The sequence below is a fragment of the Pleurodeles waltl genome, chromosome 3_1 (assembly GCF_031143425.1).
Source record: "Pleurodeles waltl isolate 20211129_DDA chromosome 3_1, aPleWal1.hap1.20221129, whole genome shotgun sequence".
NCBI classification, from domain to species: Eukaryota; Metazoa; Chordata; class Amphibia; order Caudata; family Salamandridae; genus Pleurodeles; species Pleurodeles waltl.
The window spans coordinates 1909300915-1909313213 of record NC_090440.1 but is presented as its reverse complement, the minus strand read 5'-3'; the positions used below and the strand labels follow the sequence as shown (position 1 = coordinate 1909313213).

Below are 12299 nucleotides of genomic sequence, written 5' to 3'. Positions count from 1 at the left end.
GGACATGTAAAACACATAAGTGCATGTCCCACCTTTTACATACACTGCACCCTGCCCATGGTGCTGCTGAGGGCCTACCTTAGGGGTGCCTTACATGCAAGAAAAGGGAAAGTTTAGGCCTGGCAAGTGGGTACACTTGCCAAGTCGAATTGGCAGTTTAAAACTGTGCACACAGACACAGTGGTGGCATGTCTGAGCCTTGTTTACAGGGCTACTAATATGGGTGGCGCAACCAGTGCTGCAGGTCCACTAGTAGCATTTGATTTACAGGCCCTTGGCACTTCTAGTGCACTTTACTAGGGACTTACTACTAAATAAAATAAGCCAATCATGGAAAGCCATTCAGCAATACAATTTACACAGAGAGCATATGCACTTTAGCACTGTTTAACAGTGGTGAAGAAACAGGCCAGAAAAATTAGGAGGTAGGAGGCAAAAAGATTGGAGATGACCCTTCAAATAGGGAAAACGTCCAACAGGTAGTTAGTCTTTGAGTTAAAAGCTGAGCACCTACAAAGTTATCCCCACTTGCTGTAAGAAGATGTTTACCCCATTCATATTTAAAACTATCTCAAAACTATATGAACGCAATTGCTAACAAAGAATGTCTTACTGTTCCAAGTCAACATTCACTAAAATGGTGGTACATGTTGGCTCACGAGATGCAGGTAGGTCAGAACTATAGCTATGTGTAGTCTGGTTTTTGGCACACATGTTTTAAATCTATTTTATTGTAGACATGTTTGTAATTTCTTGCCCAAAGAGCCCTGCACACATGGAGACTGAACAATAGTAAATATTTCAATAATTTAGACTGCCTTAGAGAATTATAGTGAAGAGACATGTACGACCAGTGCCCAGACACGGATTTCTAGAAGTTGGATTAAATGGCTTATAACTGGCTTCTGGGCAGTGTTGACATGGCCGACTTGATGCTTCTTTCTCAGCCTCATCCAATCAGTGGATTGCTATCTGTGACAGGGTGGCACTGGGGCAGCCACAAGAATCCCGTCCTCTCTCCAGACTGCCAAGTGCCGCGTCCAGCAGTGTCATTGTGTCTTGCACCCCCTGACCGAATGCCCAACCTCACATCACGGTGGAACACCGTACAACTTCTTACTATGACCTCTTCAACTCCCCTCCAATCCCTATCACTGTCTCCCTCCCCTGCTCATTGATTAATCCAACATCTCGGCTTCTAGGCAGTGCTCAGGGTATAAACGGTGACTCCTATGCTTGCTTTTACGCTTGTGACATGTTTACAGGTTCTTGCCCAGTGATGTCCAAGGTGTATAACATCAAACATTTCGTAGACATTTAGTGGATCCAGAGACTACTTTACTTGCAGCGCAACTCTGCCCATAATTACCACTGAGATGCAATGTATTCAGAGCATGTAGCTTCAGGGGAGTGTTTGGGGTGTGACACCCCCTAAAAATATATTGTCTGATAAATAGTAGGGTACGGATGCTTTCATTCGGGTATTGTGACATGTCAGTAAGATTTCAGCAGGTGTTTTTACATACATAGACAAAACCTTTGGCACACACTCACTCTCTGCGTTGAAAGACCTCAAAATATTGTTTAGTTTACAAAATATTGGCCCAGATTAACCAAATTGTCATGCACCGTAGTGCAGCAGCAAAAAAATGCTGTGCTGCGTGAGAAGGAGAGAGCGGGAGAGCGCCATATTTACAAAAATATAGCACTCTCCTCCCCTCTCTTTAGCGCCGGCACAGAAATCTGCTGCTGTGCGCCACGCACCCACCTTTGCACCATAGTGCAAGGGTGCCTGCGTGAGTCTAGCATAGGTTATGTAATGGAAGGCTAGCCTTCCAGTACAAAATACTGTGCTCAGACACACTTTAAGGATTTTCCCACTTTGCATGTGTGCTGCACAGTGCAGCACGCATGCAAAGTCAGAAAAGAAAGGGGAAATAAAAGTATTTCTCTGTGATAGCACATACTTGAAATGGGTGCTATTTTTTATGCCACATTTTGTTTTCTTTTTTTAATAAATAATGTTTTGCGTCAAAAACCTTGGGCGGTTGCATAGCAAGTCCCATGCGCCACCCATGGAACACCCCCTTGCCTCTAAGTATTGCAAAGCAGTGCTAACAGATTTTGTGACGCAAACACGGGGCAAAATCGTAGTAAATATACCCCATTGTGTTTTCTCTATTAGCACTCCTACAATTTACTTTCCTTTACCTTTGCACTGCCCCTTAGGCCCCTCCCATTCACCCTGCTTGTTGCATAATGTGCCAGCGTGATTGTGAAATCTGAAGCTCTCACCCCAATCTTACTGAGCAGGCTACGTCCCGAATGTATTGTTTATATGTCACTGACACATCAGACAAGCGTTAAAGAGGTAATTATGTAACAGATCCACTTTAATTAATTTACACTGACTGTAGAAAAACGAGCAAAGCAAACCAGTTCTGTTGGTACCACACAAAAGCTTTTCACAGGGAAACATTAGGCCAGCTAGCTGGTGACAGAGGTAAGTGGGGAATCTTTTCACAGCTGCGGCCTCCGTGCAGGACTGATGTTCAAATCTTGACGTGCCGTACACATTCTTTCATCCTTCCAAAATAATGAATACCATAACTCGGGTAAAAGTGACATCTGCTCCTTCCTTACATCACTCTGAAATTGCAAACCTTCCCTACCAAGCCCTATGTAAAAAGACAAATTATGTTAAAAAACAAAGGGCCCACCACCCATATATTGGGGTAATGTATAGTCGCAACGGCTGTGCTATAAATCATGCCCTAATTTTCTACACTTGTTGCGTGTGTCCTGAGATTCAGAGTGAAATGATTTTGGTACAAATATAATTCCACATTTGAAAACTCAAAGAAAATATGTTTACTCTAATTCTGTGTTACCTTCCCACAGAAACAGTATCACAAATGGGTGGTTTGGCATAGAATATTAGAGCAAGGCTGCAACTTTGTCAATTCAAGTTAATGGCACATGTTGTCCATTTAAAGTGCACGTTGTCAGGTTTTTACGTGGTTGAATAATGCTCCCAGGGATACCAAAGAGCGTCTCACATTTCTGGGGGATCTAGGATGGGATGCTTTACATTGCTCGGTTGAGTTCACCCTACCCTCAATATCCTTGAATCAGTACCAATTTCTAGAAAACCGGTTCTCCCTCAGGAAGCCAATTTAATTTTAGGGCTAACATTGCTTTGTTAATTAAATCCAGAGGGCACCATGTGTGGGTTCACATAGATTACACAGTAAAGGAAAGGCCAGGACTGCTGTTATGTTAGGTGAGGTGTGAGTGTACCTGGGTTGTCCCATTTGGGTTCACTCCCTCTGTGTTGCTGTCTTTAATAAAGGTGCCTACTCTGCAGGTACGCTCTCTGATCCGGTCTCTGCAGCGTGCCAGGGTATTGCAAATATAGAAATACAACATACTACTGTACAAGAAATCGTTATCTTTAAAGGGGCCCCGAATGACCCCACACTACATCACAAAACCCAAGCGGACAAACCAAAACCTTCTGTGGGGCATAAAATCTTATAGACCCACACCACACTGCACCACTCTAGTGAGCACAACAAGCTTGACTCTACTCAATGTGGCAGGGAAGGGGAAGATTTTACAAGAAGCTCGTTCTAAACATCCCATATTACAGAGCAGTCTTTCAAAAGCTTTCAAATATCTTGGCTACAAATCTATGATATGTACAGGGAATTATGAAGGGGGAATGACTGAATACTGCAGTACTTTAGGGTCTGCCACAGTACCCAGTAGCAATATTTCTCCAAATCAAAAGAAAACATGCTTGTGCCAATAGGCACACTTTCAGTTTTAAATTCTGGGGAAGAATAGCTAATGCTAATCACTGTTCATGTGGTAGTTAAGACACGATCCAGAAACATAAGCTGCTACCAATCTGATTCTTAATGTGCCAGCCTGCCATGTGTGCTACCCACTTACACCAGAGTAGTACTCAAAATGCCAGCTTGTCAAAGGTGATCTCTGAAGCTGAAAAGGACAGGGCTTGCTCATTGTGGCATTAGACAGCTCACTGTGCCAGCGTCCTGCTCCGTATACCAGTAATGCTCGTGAAGGTGCTAGGAAATGTTCAGCTGTCGTAGTGGGACTCTTGCTCTAGGCAAGACTGCTGGTTTAGGGATGACAGCACTTTTTTTGTAGGCGACTAGGCCAGTCCTACAACAAGTCGCAAGTCGGCCCAACCCTCCCAGCTCAGAAGCAGTACCACAGCAAAACCCAAATAGTGAAAGGTGATTTGTGGCAGCTTTTACGCATGGACTCAAGAGTGCAACATCTCAGGGGAGTCGTGGTTAAACGGGGATTACCCTTTTCTCACATGAGCAACAAGTCTCAGTCACACACAGGCAATGAAGGAGATGCAGTAAAGTTTTCAAGAGGTTTTATTAACAAGACTGAAATGTACTGTAACATGCATGGGCTGCTATGATTAGAATAATGAACAATGCAAGGAACAGAACTGTAAAAATGAGTCATATAAATAATATAAAGACCCCCACCGTCTTGCAATAACATGAGATGTGGAATAGGCCCTAAAACCCTAGCATGATGAACGTAATCTCTAACCTAAAGAGAGCTAGGTGTGATAAACCTAATCTGTCAGTACCATGTCCACGAGAAGAGCCCCCAACCCTCATTACCTTGGAATGAGGTCCCTAGATGGGGTCTTCGTGGGTACACGAAGGCTGGGTCTACATCAAGGTGATGTTTAGCATAGATAGTGTTGATGGTATCTGGTAGGAATCTCTCTGATAACCTTGTCTGTGTGAGATGTATTTATACAGATCTTGTTGGACCCCAATGCAGGTAGGTTCCCAAACAATTGATAACAAGGCATACTTGGGGTGGCAATTATATGAATAATTCCCTCAAAAGTACATTATGTTACTGTCACACGTAAGTGTGAAAGTACATGATGTGAATACCTACGTATATCACTTGTCTTTGACGCTGATAGTGACGCCTTCACAGAGTGGCACTGATAAGGTGAAATCAAAACATCTTCCTAACTATAAACATAGCAGTCATTTTGGAAGAAATAATTAAACAAATGCGGTAAAACAGAGCAGGCTTAGTAAGCTAAAAGTCACTAGGTGACAGGGGCACCGGTCTGCAAGCCGAAGACTAAGCTGTCTCCTGATTACCTTTAAAACCAAAGAGGATCCACTACACAGCCTGCTATTTATACAGGCTCATGGCTCACAGATTACTGCTAGCCACCTGCAAACATTGTTGTCATGACAGTTTCAACATTGCCTATGTATGTAAAACAATACCGGAGACCTCAATTTGCAAGTATGTAAAGCACCTATGTCATACCAGAACCCACATCACTACATATGTAAAGCACCATTGTCATACTAGAATCCATATTACCAAGGTATGTAGAGTTGGTGTTAATTATAGTACATGTATACTTACCTCTGTATAATATTCTGTCAAAAGCTTGGTCCTCGATATTTTGGCAACGCAATTGTGGTACGTCTGTATTCTCTACTCGATATTTAATGCCCTTGAGAAGGATATACACACCACCAACATTTAAATCGGCTCCTATGCTTTGTCATTCTTTCATGGGGCTTCGTTACTAATAAGGTATCTGGCTTGCTCTGATCTTTCCATGACATCAGTGTGTTTGGAAACAGTAAGTAATGTGTTTCCATCCATGCTTCGCTCTAATGGGTGATAGTAAACTGTTCTGCCTGAAATGATTATGATGGAGTTTAGGTCTGGGGTCTAGTCAGTGTGGTGGCCAGATGTAAGGGAGAGCATTTCTGTTCTCTGAGGGTGAATGTGTCTTGAATTGCTGGAATATTTATTACTTGTCAATGGTATGTTTCAATGTGAAGCCTTTGTTGGTGTGCGGGTGTCTGTGTGTGTGTAGCAGAATGCTTGCATAGATTGAAGCAGGCTGGTAATTGTGTTGGAATTTGATTAAAATGTGGATTCCTCTTAGTTGGCTGCAGATGGATCTGTGTTTGCCTGAGTTTGGTATGCTTTCGTGAGCCAGTTGATGGATTGTGCAAAAAATGACTGTATCCGGTTATCTTTTTACATTTTTGTGGGACTTGTTGGCAGGGGTGTCACTCAGCAGGCCCAGTGTCCCTGTTTTAGTGTGCTATTGGAGAGATAACCAATGATCGTAATCTGTAGCTCTCAAGGTTGTATTTATAGGATGAGTTTCAGGGGTATTTGTACAGTCTCCACCTGGATGTAGTTCTGGCATGCAGGTTTGTTTGTTAGTGTCTGTGTACATGTTATGTTAGGACAGGTGCCTGGCATGCACCGTGGGTTGGATGGGATGCACATTGACAGATTTTATCTGGAATTTTCCTATTGCATATACTTGGTACCACAGTGAATGTATTGTGTGTTACCAGGTCCTTTAATGCCGTGCAGGTAGGGCTGTGTCTGGCAGAAGGCGTGATTTCCTGACCTTGAGGAAATGTGTGCATGCCCACTGATGGGTGTATACATCTAGGAATGGGCTTACTTTTTTATTTTGTACAGATAACGTTACCTGGGTAGGCTGATCATCATTTTCAAAATTGATTTGTGATCTTATATGCATATGCGGTTAGAGGTTATGTTGCGGAAAATTCTGATGTGTTTCATTGTGCTTTCTTCATCTGGACTTTGCTGCTAGCAATTTCTGTATGGTTTCAGATCCTATTGTATTGGATACATGATTTACACATTATAAGTAGCTCTTCAGCTAACAAGGGAATTTTCCTTATCATCCCTACAAAACAGCTACTGGAAATCAAACATCTTGAGCATCGTCGCCTTAGGGTAGCGCAGCCATGACATTGTTACTTGAAATATTTACAAGTATTTAATGTTTTTTTCATTAATTTTCAGATTCCTAAAGATGATCCTGGATCATTTATTCCTTGGGCCATTGATGTGTAAATAAAAACATGGAGCTGCAATAAAGTTTTAAACAAATGTCATCCATCACATTTGTATTCCAACACCAAGCTACAATGATTGAGGCGACAATGGTGACCCATCACAGATTTGACACAATGTACCTTTAAGTAATCTGCACATCAATTCACGCACATTATTTTTCTAACAATCGCTAATAATCTGAAATCACTTAACATTTTGAAAAATTATAAACAAAGTAAAGGTGAGGAAAGGAAATATGTAACTGTGTACAAAATGCTCAGAAGCTACTGAATAAAAAAAAAAAAGTGAAGTTTCCATAGAGCATCATGCTCCTGAAAAGCTGATATGGTGGTGCCATTTCCAGCCTCTCTTGGCGGGTAACTGAGTCTACCCCAAGCATTTTCCTCCTTCAGGAACCTTAATCACAGGAAATATCCACAACCCCTCTTTTGCTGTGCTTCTGAAGCTGCTGACAAAAGATAATCTATTTCAAAGATCTAGTAGGTAAAACATTTGGAATTCAAATTTGAAACATTGAATGTTAATGATTATAATTTGCAATGACTGACCTGTAACCAGTTGTAATTTTGTATAAACTAGAATGCTTTACAAATATATTAAAAACGGTGCATGATTCTATACAGATTATCTCTTTGTTGCATAATAGACATTACACATTGATTAATTAAACAAACAATGAGCGATGAAGCAACCCTACCTGACCTACATCCAAACAGCAGTGAAATCGGGTGTAAACACAGTAGCATGAATATGAATAGAAATGTTTTCTGTGAGTTTGTATTTAAAGAGCAAGATATTGGCAGTGTGATGGGGTGATGTAGTTTCATGAAGTACAACTAATTCATTAACCTTCAAACTAGGTTAGACCATGGGATCGGCAAGAGTTGTATCAAAGGGAATCTTAAAATTGGGAGAGGTTTTTTCAGTGGAAAATATGCCAGATATAATTAATTATCTGGCACAAACATAGCCTTAGAGCGCCTGCACATATTCAGTGCCTCAGCTCAGTTCGTATCATCTTCAAAAATTAAACTTCCACTATCTCAAATTGATTACTTCATCAAGGCTTTATCATCAAAATATTTGCAAAGATATTATTAGTCGAAAATCTGCATTTCCAGAAATTTAGATTCTATTGCTCCGGACTACAGAATCGCCTTTCCAGTTCTTTTTCACTCGAATGAAAAAAATGATACAAGAGTGCTCGATCAGCAAATACAAGAAACTGTATAGATTTTATCACATTAGCTATAACTAGTTATAACACGTTTTTAATTTGCAAAAGAATTAGTGCTGAGGCCCACAGTTTTGCTCCGAAGCCTGCAGCGATACTATGAAAGGCCAGAGTGCCGAATACCAAGGCTGCGCAGTGTTGATACCCTCCGTCTTTATCTCACGCCACGGGTTCTTTTTAATCCCTTCATTCTAACTTAGTCACATTTTTCAATCTTTCTCTTCCTCCTTCTTTCCTTGTTTAGTGTTTTTCTCTTTCTTGCTCTGGATCAAAGCCTCTTGAGGATAAATCAGTGCTGGTCCCCAAAAATGAGTGTGAGGGGCCCCATTGGCAACCACCAGCTCAAATTAAGCACTAGTTATCACTGTGGCAGGCCCTGCCTTCACCCAGCCTGTGGCAAATCGCCTGCTCTATTAAGGGATGACCACCGGCTCTATGGTAAATTTCTGACAACTGTGCTCTGGTCAACATGGTGAGAGCACTTTTGTCATTAATTAATGGTGTCATGTCGACCTACCCATCACTCTTGATGGTTTCTGTTCTTGAGAAAGAAAGAAAATCAAAGGTCTTCTTCATATGCAGGGAGTTTACTTCAAGCAGTTTGTGAACACTTTTAATTTTTCCTACCTTGGTTCGCCATTTCTGGCTTTCTGGATCCAGGCAGGAGCATCTGCATCAGGAGGCTAGCCATAGCCATAAGTATGGTGAATCTGCTGCTGCGCTAAAGGCAGCGAACCTGTTGCACACAGGCCATTGCCAGTGCTCTCATACACACATCATTCTGTTACTTGATTGCTGGTATGCAGATAAAGGTTATTGTGGAAATAGTTTACTTAAGTGGTCACCCACTTTAAATATATTCCAGTCTTAGTGATGTTACTTAAGAGGAATATGTTTATAAGCACGACCTTCCCAGTAGATGACCTTTTTTGTAATTGTGAAATTGTCTCTTTACTCTTTTTACCTTTTACACAGCTTTATTTAGTATATATTCCTAATTCACATGTTCAATAAACTTGTATTTCATATGTGACTGTAGTTGCTTTCTGTCTTATTGTAAGTCTCAACATTTGATTGTGCGAGACACATTGTTTAAGTGGCAGAGATTGAAAGCTATTTGCGTGAATTAAGCTATTTTTATGTTTCCTTAACATATGATGCTATTATTTTTCAATATTTTGTAGACGTGCGTCAAAGTTCTTATATCTCTCCATGACAGTGCATGGTCAGTTTAATTATGAAGGTCTTCCATTCGCTAAATAAATATTATTGATGTCACCTGTCAAAACCAAAAACAGATAGTTTATGTAACGAAAAAGCATTTTAATTTATTTTCCCATGCTTAATTATTCATTAATATTTATTGTCTGTGTAGTCTTATTTTTTCACATGGCAATATTTGCATAGGAGGGCTGCCTATTGAAGACCATCAACATGACTGTAAGTTGGTGTTACCATAAAAATTGTAAAGTGAGACATGTAGTAGTTGTAAGAATTGTGGTAAGAAAACCCTTTCCTTGTCTCCAGATTCTCTTCTTACTGACACCCGTTCTGTGCGCGTTGGGGGTCATGAGGAGGTCTAGCCCTGTGACTGCATCTTTTAATTCTTTCTTATGGAGGAGAATCATCTAGTGGGTACGCCAGCTCGTTGTGCCCTAGTCTCTTGCTATTGTTATTGGCCAACCCTAGTACACTCATATCTGAAGGGCTTAACATTTGATGATTGTCCATATCACCAGGTTTGTTTGACAGAGTGCCTACCACCTAAACAGTACCCACTCAGTTTCCTTCTTTCACAATGGAAAAATAATGTTCTATACCACAACTCTGGGCTTGTTCAACCATCTCTTTCCCACTCTTAGACCTTCTTGTCGGTCTCATGCCCTGCCCCCTTCTAAACAAAACTCCACAAAATCTGTTTATACCACCTCCATGACCTACTCTAGGCAGTCTACTATCTAAATCACTTCACCCCCCAAATCCTTCCGTCCCTGGCCACACCTTCACTAACAACAACCCCCTTCATTCTGAGTTTATCTACCCTAACCATCTCGTCCACACTTCCCCGTCACAAGACTCTCAACATCTTACTTTCACCCAACATGTTCTCCTCCCGACCCATTTTACAAACCTCACCCTGTCCCCTGCCTTCCCTTTACCCACCGCCTCCACCTTCCTCTCACCCCATATTCCACTTGCTAAGTTATCCCCATTCCCCTCCCCGACCTCATCTCCATAAATCTCTGCCAATGTGCCTCCTCCCATGCTTTGTCCCCGCTCCCTTTCTTTTTCTCCACATTCTGGCATCTCTCCTCTAATGACCCAGTATTACCCAGCCATGCTGTCTTCACCTCTTCATCACATAATTACGCCTCTCCACCAAGTTGCCAGTATTAAGCACTCCTCCTACCTCACCTACCCTCCACTTCTAAGCAACTACCCACTCTCAGTATATCACCCCTTCTCCCCTCCCTTGCTGGAGTCGTCCCCTGGCAACTGCCACTCTTGATATAGCACCCCTTCCACTTCTTCCCCTCTTTTGCTGGACTGTTTCCCTCTTTGTTGCCCTCATTTTAACTACCACTGGGACAACTGAACCACAAGACGAACTCAAGACCAAGCCCTTCTCGCCTCCTGAGCCCCATATGCCTCGATCTTGGAACTCCTGTTTTCTCCGTAGCATCTGACATCAAAAATCTACATCCTAACACAGGATTTGTCTCTTCTTGGATATTAACTTACAGTCCACAAGTGTTGTATACAGAAGCATCAACATCTTTCTGTGAACAACAGACCACCTACAAAGGCTCAGTGTTCCCAGAGACAACTGCCCACTTAGACCCAACCAGCCTTGTTCTTCCCTCGAAGAAAAAGACCCATGCACTCTCATGGAAAGCTATGAAAATGCAAGTCCATTGACAAACAGCTACACACCCAAGCTTGAGGCTGCCTACAACAACATCAACACCCATCTCTGAACAACTGACTGTTGTGTAGCCATTTCAGTTATAGCTCTATGCACGCTATTTTAACCCACTAGGCCGCTGTGCACTTTAACCTAGATATGTTTTATTCAGCTTCACATTATTATTATTACAATAACCATTTTTACGGCCTTGTTTTATTTTCATCTATCTTTTTTAACTAGGCCAGCACTATGTTCTCAAACAAGAACCACAACTGTATGCTTATTGCTGAATGTTTCGCTAGAGATGCTAACACAGACTACAGGCCTTTGCTCAGGTATGGGGGTTGATGTCTTCCCAGGGGAACCTGAAAGGCAGAACTAGAGCTTAACATGCTGTGCTCAAATTATAACTTAGATAAGAAATAGTCCATCGATCATAGTGACAATATGATAGTGTTGTTTTTATGCTTCACTCTTCTCGTCACAATTTTAATACTGTCATGTTGTGTCGTCCTGGTTATTGCAGTTCACGCTTTGCTATCTAAGATGCAATTGTTTTATTAAACTCATTATGGAAACATATACTGCCTCTGTTTGTCGTTTATATATGAGACTGAATTGTAAATGAGAGAACCGGATGCAACCTGAGTGACCACGACTTCCCTGAGAAGCCTAGTATGTCAAGCGCTCGGCTGCCCAATCATCACTATCCTTTGGTAGAGATGAGGCACTGCTAGTTAGCCGGAGCAAAACCCGGATTAGAGCAACAGGCGCCACCTGCAGTGGGTTAGACTGAGTCTCCCACACCGCGGACGATTCTGCTGCTCAAAATCCAGTAGTCTTGTTAGAATAACGAGAGCCTACGCGACAAGACCACACTGGCCTAGTATTACCAGAGACCCAACCAGCCTTATTCCTCTCTGGAGGAGAAAGACCTATGCGCTCTCATTGAAAGCTCCAAAAATCCCAAATCCACAACAATTAGCCACGCACCCAAGCTCAAGGCTACATACCCATTTCCACCCTCATCATGGATTGCAGACTCCCTGACGCACTTCACATGTGCACCCAAAGTCAAAATAACATTATCCAAGTGCTCATCACATCCTCAGGACACCCTGTGCCTATACTAACCCACTCTTCTTTCAGAGGCATGCTTCATTACTGCCGCTCAGCAGCTAAACACAGCTTTGAGATTTCGGAAACAAT

The 12299-nt window shown here is 42.0% G+C and overlaps 1 protein-coding gene across 1 annotated transcript in view; it reads left to right on the top strand.

Annotated features, from left to right (window-relative positions):
- LOC138285751 (aldehyde oxidase-like) overlaps positions 1–11659 on the top strand; it is a 588222-nt gene extending 576563 nt beyond the window's left edge. Inside the window, 1 exon segment of the mRNA XM_069226091.1 lies at positions 6895–11659. Coding sequence (XP_069082192.1) covers positions 6895–6945 — 51 coding nt within the window. The 3' untranslated portion in view covers positions 6946–11659.
- The last annotated feature ends 640 nt before the right edge of the window (positions 11660–12299 follow it).